Source organism: Peromyscus maniculatus, chromosome 3 (assembly GCF_049852395.1).
Source record: "Peromyscus maniculatus bairdii isolate BWxNUB_F1_BW_parent chromosome 3, HU_Pman_BW_mat_3.1, whole genome shotgun sequence".
In the NCBI taxonomy this organism is placed as follows: Eukaryota; Metazoa; Chordata; class Mammalia; order Rodentia; family Cricetidae; genus Peromyscus; species Peromyscus maniculatus.
This window is the reverse complement of record NC_134854.1, coordinates 146,071,508-146,088,873: the sequence shown is the minus strand read 5'-3', so window position 1 is coordinate 146,088,873 and position 17,366 is coordinate 146,071,508. Positions and strand designations below refer to the sequence as shown.

The window sequence follows — 17,366 nt, the reverse complement described above, 5'->3', positions numbered from 1 at the left end:
ATGGAGGCATAGACCCACTGATTCCCAGAGTTGTCAGTGAGCATGGCTCCCAGAGCTAGTGGTAAACATACCTCCGCCATATTGGGAAGCCAAATGGGGGCAGAGTCAACAGCCAAAGATGCCCTGCAGTTTAGCAGTTTAAAATCTCTCTTGGTCGAAAAAGGATTATAGATACACAGTAAGACAGATTCAGATGGAATAAACCTCTAAACAGTTTACAGTGTGTGTAAAAATGTACATAGGATTGGAAGAGAGAGAAAATGAGTATAGGCAGATATATAAAGAAATAAACAGTTTTAAAACAGTAAAATAAAGTTCTTTCTAGAAAGGGAGTAAAGTAATATAATAAAAATGAGCCACGTGAGGATGGAAAATACACAGAAAGTCTGGATTATGTATATTATTGTGTTGTTTTTAAATTTTTAACTGCTATGAGACATTTGACTATAAAAGCTGCAGGATTAAACCAACCTACATATTTTAAAAATATCTTGACTCCAAAATTTAAGTCAAAAGGTATGCCACTTTACAGGAGAGGTTATGTTTTTGTTTCCACAGGAAATGAGAGGCTATGGATTTATTCAAAATTAAAAATCAGATTTGATCAAGGAAGACCACCTGAAATTCTGACTATGGACATAAAAACATAAACCTGGAAGAACTGTAAGACACGTGATGTATATTTTACCTGCTCAAACGTAACAAAAAATTATCTTTGGCTGACTTATGTACAATGCACAGTCTATACTTGTATTAACGCAGATATGTATATTGCCTTTAAAAGTTTATGTATTTTCAAGATGAGGAGACCAGACACCAGTGAAAACAAATAGCCCAGATGATTCAGCATCCCAAAATGCCTCTGTTGCAGAAAGACTTCAGGCTGCTGGCTGAGATGATTTAGCCTCACAGACTACTAAAGTCAGGACTTGACCATAATCCTAAATTTTCTCAGGGTCCCCATAAGATTAACAGTGCCCCTAATCAGCAGGAGGTAGCCTAGAAAACTACACTCATATTCCCCCCAAAAAAAGGATTATGGATGTTTGTCTTTGTTTAGGGAGTTAAAATGGAGGTATGATATAGAAATGATAGGATAGAGTAGATTGTTGAATCTACTTTAATAAAAAACAACTATTAATCTTACATATATTACATTGGTATAGATTTTGGTTTATTGATACAAATTTAAGCTTAATTTTATTATACTGTATGTATATTTCTACTCTTGTTTAGGGTATTATGTTTATATAGCTTATTTTAAAATGTAATATATAATTAAGTAAAACAACTTAATATTCATCTTAATAGCAAACTTATAGTCATGTTAGTTAGATTTTATAGATATGCAGAGATATATTTCATATGGATAGGTAATTTTTAAACACTTCAAAGACCTACAGAATATGGCATTTAAAATGTATTAAGAACTTAGACTTCTTGGGACATTGAGACATGTCTGCTCCTGGCAGCACCAATCTACTTCAGAGAAGATGATGGACATCAAGGAAACTCTATATGGAGTTTGCTCTCTTTATGACAAAAGTTAGCCATTTGGACAAGAAATTACTCTTGCCTGACTGTTTGACAGTATGTTGTATAAACTGGATACACGGGACCCATAAGAAAGTGACCACTGAATTTTGCCAAAACAAGGCAAGATGGTTCTTCAGGTTCCTGCTTCACAGAGAAGACTGCCAGATGTTTTGCAGAACACAGGGAGAAGTGACTGATGAACTTTGCCAATGGGCAAGACAATCCTTCAAATTTCCGGCTTCACTACAAAGTCGGCCAGAGACTCTAGATCTATAGGCTAAAGATGGATGCCCCAATGTTGCAGAGGAACTTTGGGTGACTGTCCAGGAAGCCAGATGTCTCTGTCAATTCCAGAATTTTGGAATTTGTTTAGAATACACTTCCTATTTTCTTAGGTAATACTATATCCTTCTGGGGTCTTTGATAGAGTTGAAGACTAGATAGTTATGATTATAGTTTTGCTTAGTCATGATAAAAGATAAATTAGATATAAAACTGTAGACTCACAAAAATAGGATAAATGACAGAATATTTTCTAATCTTACCAAATACAAATAGACTAGATATTGTAACTGCAATTCCTGCTTGATAAGTGTTTAGTTATATAGAATATTACTGTGTTAAAGTTAAAACCTTCCTTCTTGATTAGACAGAAAAAGGAAGGTGCTATGGGATGTCTTTCTATATGCTGTGAATATGGTTTGCTCTCATTGGTTGATAAAATTGTTTGGCCAATAGTGAGGCAGAATAAGGTTATGTGTTACATTCAAACTGAAGATGGAAATGAAGAAGGTTGAAGTCACAGCAGACACTACAAGCTGCTGCCAGGAGAAGCAAGATGTGAGAGAACAGGTAACACCATGAAGCCACATGGCAATGCATAGATTAATAGGAATGGGCTGAGTTAAGTTGTAAGAGCTAGCTAGCAAGAAGCCTGAGCCATAGGCCACATAGTTTGTAATTAATGTAAGCCTCAGTGTGTTTATAAGCAGGTATGGGACTGGATAAAAGATTTGTTCAGAGAAACCTCCTGCTACCGTTACCTCTCTAATTCTTTGGAATTCCTGGAGCTACTGGGAAGTCTGCTTTATCATGGTAGGCCATGAAGCCTTATGCTGCTCAGTTCTTTCATAGTTCATGCTAACAAGATGATTTATGGTGGGAGCTCACTATTTCAGAAACACTGACCATGTGATCAAAGTGTGAAGCCTTTGAGCCATGAGATGCTCAACCCTGGCAGGGAAGTGATGCTGAAGGCTGAGTTCACTCTCTCATCAAACAAACACTCAAAACTATATAATAAACTCTGAAAAATCTCTGAACATCAGAGCTCAGATGAGTGCCCCCTGGTTGGCCTATTCTGTATACTGCTGCTCCTTAACATTCTGGGGAGGAGATGCATTCATGAGGTCAATGAAGTTCCCTATTTGGAACTTCACCTGATCTGTCCCTCCCTTTAGTTCTGCTTGGTAGCTTTCTACATAACAAAACTATAATCTTTTTTAAAGAATCTATTGATTTATTTTTTAAGATTTATTTATTTATTAATTATCTATATAGTGTTCTGTCTGCATGTATCCCTGCAGGTCAGAAGAGGGGACCAGATCTCATTACAGATGGTTGTGAGCCACCATGTGGTTTCTGGGAATTGAACTCAGGACCTCTGGAAGAGCAGCCGTGGCTGCTCTTTACCTCTGAGCCGTCTCTCCAGACCCAAAACTATAATCTTAATAGAACAGAATCATTAGTTCAGTGGGTCATCCTAACAACTCATAAATCTGCAGGTATCATGGGATCCTGAGACTCGGCAGACAGTTGACTTGAAGTAATGGCATCTTTAAGAACTCCTGGGCTTGAAGCTTGAGTCTGAAATGAGAACAGTCTTGTGGGGGTATGGCCAGAACTTGTAGAATAATTTAATTAGTAAATGAAATGTTTTTGGATATGGTTTACCAGAATAGCCATAGAAACATTTTGGGGATGGATGAGGAAATACAGGCAATATCACACATCATCTGAGAAAAGAGATGTTAAATTTTCTATCAATGATAATGGCACTATTCTGTTGTGCAATGACAATTTCAGCTGATATACACTGAAATAATGACTGAAGTGTAATTTATCAAACTAACTCTCAAGTGCCCTATCAAGTAACGTGCATATGTATGTATATACATACATATATATCAAATTATCAAATAGTCAACAATCATTATTATAGATGGTAATTATATGAATATTGATGATACCAGCCAGTCAACTTCTGTTTCAAAATATTCACGATAAGAAGTTGAAAAGGCTTCCAAAGTGTTAAGCAGCATGCAGGCTCCATGGGACATGTGGCTCTCCTCAATGTCCATCCACAGGACACAGGCTGTCCCTAATGCGGCAGCACAGGGTGGGACACCAAGAACAACAGGCAGTGCCAGTAGAAGGTTGGCTGTCATCTTCTTAGACTTGCTCTTAGGAAGGTCACCCAGCCAGGATCAGCCACCATGAGAGGCCCACATCAGCCTCATGGTACCCACAGCACCTGACACACTAGCCATGGGGACCAAGATCCTGAGTGGGTCCTGGTAGGACAGGTATTTGGAGAAATGAGAAAATGCTGATGGAAGGGCACAACTGCCAGAGAAAATGTGAGTAAGCACTGAGGATCAAAGTGACAATAGGTAACAATGTCATCCTGTCTGTCTGAATTTTCTTAAGAAGATCTTAAATGTTCTAACACCACACACACACAAAACAGACAACCAAGTTAGATAATAGAGGGTGCTGTTCACCTGATTGTGGCAGCCAAGTTCAATACATTTCCATAGCAAGTCAAGACAGTGTAATGTAAATATACATTATTTATTTGTCAAGTATACATCAATAAATCCAAAGACAGAGGAACAAAGAGAGGGGGAAATGTCTAGAGGGTCCACACCATACAATTCTATCATCAAATAAGACTGTAGGAATCTAGGAGTGGACAGAGAAGCTGGAGTGCTTCCACATATGCACATATGGTCCTGTAACGTCTCTAGAATATGGGAAATTTTCATTACATGAAGAGTAAAGGATGAATTGATAAGTATATATGGGGACCAGTATTATCATATGGATAACTGTTGGTTGCCTACCCAAATATCTATGGACTTTTCTTCCACAAGAAGATCTTTCCAGGTATCCATGTAGTGCTGGATAAAAATGCAATCCCATGTCCATGGACAATGCTCGATTCATACACATATTTTCTTCATCTGACAAACTGACTTCTGTTTACCACTGCAAAGGCTGTCAGCCCAGCCCCAACCAGAATATGGATGATTTATTATAACACATTGTTCATTGTCACTGCTGGGCTCACCTGGGTGCCAGAACCTGAAAAAAAAAGGAAAGAGCATCAGGGTGTTTCCCACAGTGATGCTGGGAAAGAGAAAACAAGAGTAAGCAAGCCTCAGGATGTGGTGGGAATTTGTGGAAGCAGATTCAAGTGTGTACAAACCAACCATTCTCCACAACCCGTGTCTGACATGTCCCTAGAAAATAGGGTCCACTGCACTCAATATTCTCTTAGCTTGTTACTCAACTGCTCTCCCAGAACACATCCCAGAGGCTACTTCATCCCTAGGTCTTGGTAACTGGGGACTATACCATGGAGCTCATAAGAGGGTGTTAGATTCCCTGGAGCTGTGGTTACAGGTGGTATGACCATGCAAATATGAGTGCTAGGAACAGAACTCACACAGTTCTTGGCACAAAAGTCCATAAGCTTATATATATGTTGAAAAGGTATCTCCCTATTCTTGTGTTGTAATAAAGTATTTTTTTCATTTTACAATAGTTTTATTTTAGAGACTAGAAAGCTACTAAAAATATCTAGATAATCCACTTATTTCTGTCATCTAGGAAAGTAATTTACTATCCTGGATTCCTACTTTTCTTCCCTGAAAACTGAGAATAACAATAACATTACTACCTACTTCTCACAACAGAAATCAGGCTAGAATATGGGAACATGCTAAGATATTAGAGTTTTTAAATAATTACATAAATATGACACATAAAATATCAGATTGAGTGCTTTTGCTTTAAGAGAAATAATCAGTTATGATCTCGACATTAATTTTTGTTATAGATATAAAAGAAATCTGGAGAGGTGGCTTAGAAATTAAGAGTGTTTGCTGCCTTTCCAGAAAGTGGGAGAGTTCTGTTCCCAGCACTCGTATTGGCATGGTCACACCAACTCTAACCACAGCTCCATGGAATCCAACACCCTCTTATGAGTTCCATGGACACCCACATACACATGGCACACACTCAAGAGAGACACAGATATACGCACAAATAAAAATAAATTAAATCCTATTGTTAAATAGAGAGAGAGACTGAAAGGATAACGAAACCCACCATGGTGTAGCACCTTGTTTGGGTGCCCTGGGTACTTATCATGCTACACTCTTCAAACTCAGTTTCCTCATCTCTCCTGGAGTATCAGTGACATGTGGCTCACAGGATGCCTTGATGAGGAAATGGGGATAAAGTAACTCCATCCCCAGCACTCACACCAGGAGGGAGCTGTTTTAGTTTCATAACCAACAGCTGGAACACCCTAAAGTTTTCTCATGCTACAGGACCCAGGACTCCTCTAGGTAACTCTGTTACTCACGTGGCACTTTCATTGTATGGTGTCTGATCAACCCAGCGCCACTGTCGATGACCTGGATCCGAAAGGCCAATATAATAAGCAGCTTTAGGATCCAGGATCTTGGTGATGAAATCCTAAGAGGAAAGAAAGATACAGCATTCAGCCTGGATGGAGTGCTTCTTTTTATGTTATTGAATTTTATAAGATCTTTTAAAAATTATTTTAACTATATAAAATTATAGGACCAATATAATGCACCTATGGAAATACATAATATTAAATCCTAGTTTGTCTCTCTAAGCCCTTAAATAGTTTTCAAATTTTAGATGAAGACACAATAATTACACATTTTAGAGATACATTGTGATACTTTGACTGACTTTTTTTCTGGTCACACAGAGATGAGAAGACAAAGGAAGGATCAAGGAATAAAAGAGCCACCCCCACCCCCAGGAGTGCCATCTTCTCTGGCTGACCAGGACACAAAGTCATCACTCAGAGGCCTGATTTCCATGACACTGGAAACAATCTCTGTCTGTCATCATAATGAATTCTCATCTCAGACTCACTCCCCTCTTTTCTTCCCCAACACCATTCTTGAAAGTTGTGAATAAGAGAATTTAGCAGATTTAAGCATTCTCCATCACAACCTCAGATATTTCATTTCTGATGGTTGGCTGTGACTCTCCTGATTTGATCCCCTTTCCCTAGTCAGCTCTGCGCCCTCCTCTGTTAGGCAGTGGGTACTACAGGAAGCATTAGCGTGCTGAAATCACAAACTGCTCTTTCCAACAGAAACATTTCATCCTTCCTTCCACCTCAGAGGTTGCATTTCCGTTGCCATGGTTCCTTGTGGTTTGTTTAGCTTCTATGAAGCAGGGGCAAGGTGTAGAATGCCAAGGCTGAAGCAACCTTTCCAGCTTCCTAATGGAAAGCCTTCTGCCACATCAGCAACACCCATGTCAACAAAACTCCCTCTTAGTTAAAAGAGGCAGAGAGCAGGCCAGGCCCAGGCCCCACTCTCTCCCAGGATGCACCTGCTCTTCCTGGCTGTGGATCACCATCAGATGAGCACCCATGCTGGAGCACTTCTCCTCACTCTCACTCCAAGATGCTGAGTCAGTTGCAGTGAAGTAGCAGTAGGAACTAAATGGCTTCCAGTCCTTTGGGCAACAGTTCCAGACTTTGTCTTGGAGGAAGAAAGAAATGTAAGTGCAATGTCATAAAGTCATTTTAAATCCTGCTTGATGTGGAGACCACAAGGAAGTTGGGACTCCCCACTTCTACAGATACAACAAGGAACCCCTGGGCCCTCGGATGGCAAGAAACTTCAGTCTACCTCCATCTACACTAACATCAGAGCTAGTTTGTTCTACTGGAGTACAGTCAGGAAAACAAGTGTAAAGAACACTCAAACGTTATGCCAAACAGTCTGGGTCTCAAGAATAGAACTCATCATACCAAGAACCAGAAAGTTCTCATATTACATAAATATGCACACATACACATATATGTGTGAAATATGTGTGTGTGTGTGTGTGTGTGTGTGTGTGTGTGTGTGTGTGTGTGTGTGTGTGAAAACAATAGATGTCATTAACCAGGGCCTCAAATTTTCAGAGTTAGAAGACACAGAAGACAGATGAACACAAAAAGAACCACAAGCATAAGCCCACACAGCTAGAGCCACCTGACTTTTTCACCAAAAATAATTATTGGAGGAAGATAGGCTCTTCAACAAATTGTACTGCAGAACAATGAAGCTAGATTCATAGCCATTGTGTGTTAAAAATTGACTTCAAAATAGACTCTAAATGGCCTGTGAGGCCTGGAACCCTGAAATTGTTACAGAAAAAAAAATAAAGAAAACAGTTCAAGATGTAGGAATAGGCAAACACTTCCTGAATAAGATTGCAATCTTCTTTACAGCAAAGGATCCAGTGAGTGAAGAGAGAGAGATCTGCTGAGAAAGGCAGGAATCCCAGACAAGCTGAAATGGTCTAGGGATACATGTGTTACCCAAAAGGTATTTTGTCAAAGACAGTACACAAACTGTGTCTGTTTAGGACCAGATGGTTTATTCCAAAGGCATTTCAGTTACAGATGTCAAAGACAGCCAAGAAAATTTGCTTACTTGGAGCCAAAGGGATAGATGACCTAAAGTACCCCCCCTTTCTTTCCTAAAATTAGATAATACATCATCATCACTCCACCTTCCAGCTTAGTTTATGAGAAAAACAAATTCTCTATTCAAATGTTGAATAAATTACACTTTGTAGACACTGTAACTGAAAATGCAACAAGATCATCTCTCTCTCTCTCTCTCTCTCTCTCTCTCTCTCTCTCTCTCTCTCTCTCTCTCACACACACACACACACACACACACACACACTTATGAAAACACTTGAGGGACTATAGATATGGTTCAGTGGTTCAGAGTGTGTACTGCTCTCACAGAGGACTGGAGTTCAGTTCCCAGCACCCACAACCTGTGACTCACAACCACATCGAACTGCATTCACGTACACAAACCCACACACAGGCACGTGCATATATACATATTTTAATTAAAAATGAAATCTTAAACACACACCATTGAGCATGACTCCCTGGAGATACTCACATTCATACCATCAGATTTGCTTTATTTTTTCTGGAGCTCATTTCTGTTTCTAATAAAATTCTACTTAGCCCGGTATTGCATCTCCCTCCTTGAAACTCTGCTTTACTGAAACAAAGGGGCACACATCCCAATTATGCCTGATTGGAGACCTCTAAAAAGGACTCCACAGGCAGCTGGTACTGGGTGTGTGGTACGAAGTCATGTCCCCATAGTGTCCATTGCTGATAGATCTAAATAAGAATCTTGTTGGAAATGCTGATCATAAGCATGTTAAGTTTTACCTTTCAAGAATGAATGCTGTTTTCTACACTCTAGTTTGGTGTAATTCAGTTCTTTTATGAGTGCTTTCTCTTCAAGAAGCTGAGAATATTTTTTAAACAAAGCTGTAAAGCAGAATAAAAACAATTCATTTTTTGTTAGTGCTAACAAACAAAAAATCCACTCTTTACATTTATCTTCTTACATTCTTTGTAGAAAGAAAACCTATAAATGTCCCATTACCTGAGTAGTTACAGCATGCCTGGGAAAGATTTCCCATCACCACAGAGTGTGGAGGCTGTGGCCCTAGCACTTGGGAATTAGAGTGAGGAAGAATGGAAGTTTCAGGTCATCCTTAACTATCCAAGTTAGTATAGTTGGTTGATTGGTTTAGCTAGCTAGTAAGTTTAGTTTAGTTGGTTCATTGGATAGTTTATTTAGTTGGTTAGTTAGTTAATGGCCAGCCTGGTCTACATGAGAACCTATCACAAAAAAAAGACCATTTTTCATCACCTCACAACCAGTATTACCCTTCTCCTAGTGATTTATGACCACAGCTATCTTCAGGAAGAGCTGGAAGGACAGGACAGATCCATGACCCTGGGTACTCTTCAACATTTCATGGAGGACACACTGAAGACTACATCTTAGGTGATAAGTTCTATTAAGTATGTGAGCACCCCAGGAAAGGTGATGGAGAAATGAGCTAATCCAGAGCAGTTCCAGGTTACCTGAGCACGGAAGTCATAAAAGAGCAGACAATGATCTAAAGGACTTTGTTTTCGTCCTCTTTCCTGTATCTCCCTCCCCGCAGCTAGCTCTGACTTCCCAGTGTCCCCACACTTTCACGGAGTTCCTAACTTAAAACCAACTCATCTTTCCTTGAGAAATTGAATTTTCTTTCTTCTCTTCCTCATCTCCCACTTGTTCCTGGAGTCACTAGACTCTGGCTTTCCCTTCTGCTCATTTACCAAACACTCCTGAACTAGATGTCAATGGCTCCTCCTGTCCACTAATCAGTCATCTTCCTGTGGGACTTCTCACATAACCCTGCCCACTTCTCTTCCTCCATAACTGTTGAGAGACATTGGCTCCCTCCAGTTTTGCCTGGTCCTGTTTGCTGCTCTTTCCTGTGCTCTTTTCTACCAGTTTTCCTCTACATCTACCTCTTTTAAATTGAAACATTGCATCCAGTTCCTTCTGTATCTGTCTTTCTCATCCAAATTCCTCTGTCTTAGTGATATTCATTGTCCTGGATTGTTGGGAGGGGGGAGTAGAGGTGGTTGTTTTTTTTTAGTCTGTTTTTGTTTTGTTGCATATTAGCAAAGTTCTTAAAAAAGTTACACCTCTTTCCTAAAATACGTTAATATGCATCAACTAAACTGTGCAATAGAAAATTAGGTGAACATAAACAAAACTTAAATCATCATATTCAAACTCATCTTCTTATGCTATGGGACACAGGAATATGAAATAGAGATTCAGCTGTATACGGTAAAGCTAAACCTAGAAGGATCAAGGAATCCTTCTGAAGGAAAAGTCGAATCTCAAGGAGTATTTGGTGTTATTTGGTATTAACATATCAGCTGTTTCCTACTATGAATCTTTTGTGCTCTCATAATTTCCTCAAGAATTTATAACAGTGTGAATGGACCATTCCTTGGGCATATACATTTAAAGTACTTGGATAAAGCACATAGACAAGGCTTTCTGCCTCCAGACTCCCTGCTCCCAGGGAAGTTAACCATAATGTCTCTTCTGAGGACCTTGCAAGTCTTGTATTGTAGTGTTGCTGTTTTGGTGAGATATAGACTGGTTCCCCAGGGTACCGGGCAGAATTATGGTGGCAGAGGAATAAAGCAGATGGATGAAAGAGCTTGTATTTAGATTCTTTTCCCAAAGGTCACTTGCACCATTAGTAGTGTCTCTTCTGGGGCCTTGGGAATGAAAATAAAGAGGCTGGACCTTAACAGTGTTCAAAATTCTTCCTATCAAATAAATTCATGACTGCTGACTTTATGAAATCAGAATATTAAAGTCATACCTCACTCCTCTGTGTTCCCTAATGTCAGCTATCAATGTTGATCAAAACATCACCTCCTTTTGGTCCAAATTCTCTCCTCTCCTGTGCATCACTCACATGATCTTTAGATCGAACCCCTAGTGCTGTTCAAATAGACTCTGAATTAGTGTCCTAGTTTCTCCTTCCCTTCGTTACCACACTCGGTAAGAGCAAACTTCTCTAAGTCAGTTTTAATTTTATCATGTCCTGCTTCAGATTCATCAGGGAATCTCCATGACTGTGACACATGGAAAAACTGGACACACTTCTCAAGCTTCCCTATGTAAATATCCACTTGGCCTTTGCAGTTCCCTACTCAAGAGACTGGTCTAGTTCTATATCACCTCATCTGAGCTGCCATTAAGAGTTCTTTGGCCACTAAAATATACAAAGGCAAATATGTATTAGCTCCATGTAGAGCTTGGCTTACTGCCTCCATCTGTCCTGCAAGTCTGAATTTGTCATGGGGAGCTGAGTTGAATTGATGCATGCCTCCATGAGAATGAGTAAGTTCAGCTAGGACCATGGGAATCTCCCAAGAGAGACCAGTCTCTGTGAAGCCACGAAGCAAGAATTAAAAAAATAATTCAAAGAACGTACCAAGTTTTAAGTGGGCTAATGGTTCAGCAACAACTACCAAATAAAATAACATTTAGAGGGGATGCCCTGTAATATGGTATGCACTACTTTATGATCTGAGTCCAGTTTTGTCTGCTACAGTTTCATGCTTATTTCTCCATGTAGCACTATACATGACAGTAATGTGTACTTATAATTACCCATATGTCTCATGCCCCCACATGTCTATGACATTCCTGGCACACACAGGTCTAGGTGTCATCTGCTCCAAGCTTTTCTTAGCCTCCCTGTGTTTACTTCTTACTTCTCACCTGCATAGCGTTTACCATGCAATTTTTAAAGTACTAATTCACTTGACTCTACTCTAAATTTCCTGAGACTGGGCACTGTAGATCTTTCTGGATTCTCTACATGCTCCCTAATATATAGTAAATGATTATTACTAATTATTTAATGAATAAATAAAACACCTACATAAAATATACCATTTATACTTTCCAATTTTTCATAAATTTGAAAGCCAATCTGCAAAGAAATCCACTATTTTCTAAATTAGCTTCTAGGACTCACATGATCTGGAACAAAAATTAAATGATTAGAAGAAACTTCACTGTAGCACTGTCTCTGGAATAGCTCTGTCCATCTCTTCTCAACACCTTTCTCATTCCAAATATTAATATGTATGCATCCAAATGATGTGGAAATAAGGTTTATCTTTAGTACTGGAGTCTCATATAGATGCCCAGGATTTCACTCTGTGCCACCAACAAACATACACTTGCTTCTCTAGTGAGAATGAATGACTTTTACAGAAGAGTTATTCTGAAACAGGGAAAATTCCCAATGTCATCCATCTCCCCAGAAAGTGTCTGTCTCAAGTTTCTGGGTCACCATCTGTCTAATGAGTCACTTTCCTTCTCTGTGTTTACTTGTCCCATGTTCATACTTACAGATCAGAGCAACAGAGAATAAGGTTGTCAACAGCAGGAAATAGACTGTGAATGAGGTGAGGAGGACCTTGGAGAATCTGTGACAGCTTTCATGAGTTGTGGTCTTCTTTTGAGGAACTGAAAGACAAACCAAACTCATGTCTTGCGCTCTGTTCCTATTTCCTCTTCTTTCTCCTATTCTTCTCTTTTTGTGCATCATAAACACTAATAACATGATGTTTAAAGTAGTTGGAAAATGCAAATAGGAAATAATTATATTATTTATGTATTACATACTATATTAATAATATAATGTATTATATTGTTAATTATAGAAACAATACAATGTGAATAAAATCACTCATTCCTGACATTGACAATGATTGTTGCCAATATTTTGGTATGTATTTTTCAAACAAGCTTAAAGCTTTTACATATGAATGTTTATTTTATAAAATTGGAACATCATAAATACTGATTAGGAACTATCATTTTTTGACATTATATCATAATTTTTCCTTATTATTTTTGTTTTATTTTGGGACAGGGTCTTGGTATGTACCCCAGGCAGACCTTGAATGCATTATGTAGTCCAAGCTGGCCTCAAACTCACATACACCCCATGTCTCAGCCTCCTGAGTTTTGTGACTACAGGCTTGTGCCAGCACATCTGAATGAACATTATTCTATATCATTATGTCTTCTTTATCAGTTTTATTATGATTGCATAGTATTTTATCATATACTCTTAAAGTCTTCCAGCTTGCTCCAACTTCAAATATGCAATAGTCAAGCACTCACATTTTGTGATACAGTCACCACCTTTCTAGTCACCACTTCTAAAATAGTTACAATACTTCCCAACCATGGGTGAGGTCCTGTGTTGTGTCCCCATCAAGGAGGGAGAGAGTGAAAGAAACTACTCAACACCTGGATGCCAACAGACTATGACATGTCACCAGACAGAGGGGGAAATCAGGATGCCATGGTTTAACTTTGAAACAATTTGTTACACAATTATATATCTATTTATATGTAGAAAAGATACAATAACATGGGTTGTGGGATTTTTCTCTAAATGGTAAAAGACACCTTCTCTTCTCCATTGTACAATCCCACAATCTTTCACATCTGTCTACAGGCAACACACTTGGTTGGCGCTCCAGTGACCCACAGGCATGGCCAGAGGCTAACATTATCTTTGTCCTTTACATCATCACTCACTAGGAGCAGCAGAAAATGTTTTCTTACCTGGAGCAGAGTCTGCATTGAGGTCTGAGGAATCAAATTTATTTTTGAAGTTTGTGTTAATATAAATGTTTTCTGAAAACATGTTGAGAAGAAATCTTCCCCTGCCCTCAGAAGATGTATGCCATCCCTTCTTTAAAATAGATCCTGAACAAGAAACAAACGTGGCGGCAATTGTCCCGATACCAGCTAGAGATGAGAGGCAGTAACAGACAGCTGCCCTGAGCCTGCAGCATGAGGTCCAGTCCCGTGACCTGCAAAGGGAGAATCACAGGCAGAGAATGCACCCAGGATCATTATACAGTCGTAGAAATACCAAGAATTCAAAGGGCGAGAGAAGAAAACGGGAAGGAATGGAAAAGAGGAACCAGGCCATTAGAGAAGTCAAACTCCTCACAGAGTTGAGATTCGGTCTGAACTGACCTCTACAATAAAGCCTGTTATTCCCATCCTTGTGCTGTGATTCCTACTCCTTATCGCTACAGAGCCGCCTCTTGGACTCTCTGGGGCTTTAACACCACACTCAAGTCGCCCCCATGGACAGAAGAGTTCTTCAACACAAAGACACTTAGTATACACCTTAGACTGTCCCACATCATGGGCTCAGTGTTTTCACCCTGTTCAGTCTGTGGAAGCCCTGACAGCTCTATCTGAGGAATGGATAGCCCCCTAAATCTTCCTGAGCTCTGACACCCAGTTCTTCCACACCCCAGCAAGGATTTCCTCGCTCACTTGAAAGTCACTGAGTTCCCACCTGTGTTTTCCACTCCCACATTCTGTACCTTGCCTGGTTCCTAGAAACCTTGTTTACCCTCTGTGAGGAACTTCCCCTCAGTCTGCTGAGGCCCCAGACCCCAACTTGACTTGGAGCTAACACTGTGCACTAGGGCCCACCCTCACCTCCTTCAAGTGCTGAGGTATCACACCAGGCTGACCTTGAGGACCCTCTGCTCACCACTCATTCAGGGTTCCGACTTCCCACAAGAAGGGGCCTCAAGCATGGATGCCTTCTCACCCTGCTTGAGCTCAGAGGCTCTGCACCTGCCCACTCTCAGACACAGCTGACCTTGTCACCTCTCAGGCTCTGAAGTCTCACATCGGGCTGCTGCTTGTGGACTCACTCCCCATTCAAGACACATTTCCCCTCACTGCTCAGGCTCCAATTCTGCTGTCAAGCCAGCCCTCTGCACAGACAAATCATTGCTTCCCCACATCCCACCCTACCATGGATGCCTACCCTGCCTTGTCGTGTATAATACTTTACTCAAAATGCATTATTTAATAAGGAAAGGGAAAATAGTATTTTTAAAGGATAGAAGAAGAACAAGAGAATTAATAGTGCTTCATTATATGGTTGAGGGTCCCTGTGATTCATGCACAGACACCCTCTCAACTGTATCCAGGTCAATCATAATTGTAGCTCCCAGGGTTCAGACCTAGACAAGACTGATGATTACCCTTCTTTTCCAGTAGCATAGATAGCACCTTCCAGCATTATGATAGCTAGAGAGTAGGGATGAAGTTTCTAGGTCAATGACAACTTGATTTTTTTTAATGTGGTCTGCAGTAACAGGGTCTTATCATAAAATTCTGGAGCATTGTTCACAAAGGCTGAGTTATAGAACAAACTCCAACAGCAGAGGAGTGAATAAACAAAGTGTGGTATATGTGTACAATGGAATTTTCTGTCATAAAGAAATCAAAGTTATAATATTTTCAGGAAAATGTATGCTAGTAGGGATAGTTATATGAACTGGATTGAACCAATCTCACCATGAAATACAGCATATGTTTCTCCTTTGTGATTCTAAGATTTTTAGACAGATGTATAAACTATGGTTGCACACAGGACATTAAAATAGAAGTAAAAATCTTCTAGAGGAAAGAGGGATTGATGGGAGGCACCGGGGAGAGGAAGAGCAAAGTCGGGGAATTGTGGGAAATGAGCTCAGTGTATATTCTGTAAGTACATGAAAATGTCCTACGTAATTGTACCACTTCAATGGATAGAACAATGAAACATGTCAAAAATGACAAAGTAAATTAAAACTAAGAAAAGCATTCTGCAGAGTAGTCAAGAATGATAGCAAGAACCTATGATGTTTGGGAGTCTACTGGACCTACAACTAAAAGAAGTCATACATTCCTGCCACTGGACTTTTGTTTACTAGCCCTGTCTAGTGTGGAGATATTTTCCTTTATAGGGTAACTCCATTTTAACTCTGTGTGTGTGTGTGTGTGTGTGTGTGTGTGTGTGTGTGTGTGTGTGTCTGTGTGTCTGTGTGTCTGTGTGTGTGTGCATGCATAGGTATATTTGAGAAATCTCCTATGGTAATATGTTTCCATATGACTTTTTCCAAAGGTCTTTAGTATTATTTATCCATCCTATATTACTTCACTTACCTATCCTCCTCTCCCTGACCCCAATATAAACCTTCCCACTGCATTCTATTGCTCTGCCTATGAAAGGCCCTTCTCCTGGCCCCTTAAAAATTTCCTGACCTTTATAGGTGTTACAAACACAACACATATCTGAAGATTCAAAGCTAACATCCACAACTGAGGAAAAATGTGCAACATTTGTCTTTCTGAGTCTGGCTTTCCTTATTCAGAATGAATGTCTCCACGTCATTCACTTACCTGAAAATTTCATAAGTTGATCTTTCTAAACAGCTGAATAATATTCCAATGTGTAAATATATATTTTCACTATTCATTCATGAGCTGTTGGACATCCTGGCTTCTTCCTTTTGGCTATTGTGAGCAGAGCATCAATAAACATGGATGAGCATGCATTTCTAGATTAGGATACGGAGTCGTTTGGGTAAATGCCCAGAGAGGCACAGCTTGATGGTGTGGCAGACATTATTTTTAGCTTTCTGAGGAACTCCACACTGATATTTACAGTCATTACTCCAGTTTGCACTCCTGCTGGCAATGAATAAGTGTTCCCCTTTCCCACATCCATCTCAGCATTTGTTGATGCTGGGTTTCGTTGTTGTTGTTGTTTTGTTTTTGGTTTGCATTAATCACTCTGACTGGGGTGAGAAAAAATATCAAAGATTTTTAAATTGTGTGGCTAAGGATTTTTCTTAAGTTGTTTTCTGTAGCTTGATCTTTTCTGCCTTGCCCACAGTCAGGACAAACCTCTGTCACCTGCCAGTCCCACAGCCGCTCAGACCCAACCAAATAAACACAGACACTTATATTGCTTGCAAACTGCATGGCCGTGGCAGGCTTCCTGCTAACTGTCCTTATCTTGCTAACTGTGCTTTTATCTTAAATTGATCCATTTCCATACAGTTCATTTGTCCTTTTTCTTTAGTCCCTTTTTTTTTTCTTCCCTTTTTTTTCTTTAGCCCTTTTTTTCTTTAGCCCCAAGTTCGGGCGCCAAATGTAGCTTGAGTTTTCCGCCTTGCCCACAGTCAGGACAAATCTCCGTCACCCGCCAGTCCCACAGCCGCTCAAACCCAACCAAGTAAACACAGACACTTATATTGC

At 39.8% G+C, this 17,366-nt stretch overlaps 1 protein-coding gene across 1 annotated transcript; it reads right to left on the bottom strand.

The window, feature by feature from the left end:
• Positions 1–4,370: 4,370 nt before the first annotated feature.
• Positions 4,371–14,194, bottom strand: LOC102912880 (C-type lectin domain family 4 member A-like). The gene is made up of 6 exons (XM_076567949.1): positions 13,869–14,194; positions 12,639–12,755; positions 9,071–9,172; positions 7,207–7,358; positions 6,191–6,303; positions 4,371–4,902 (listed from the first exon to the last, which is right to left on the bottom strand). Exons 1-6 carry the CDS (start codon positions 13,948–13,950, stop codon positions 4,761–4,763), a joined length of 708 nt encoding a protein of 235 aa, XP_076424064.1. The 5' UTR covers positions 13,951–14,194; the 3' UTR covers positions 4,371–4,760.
• Positions 14,195–17,366: the final 3,172 nt, after the last annotated feature.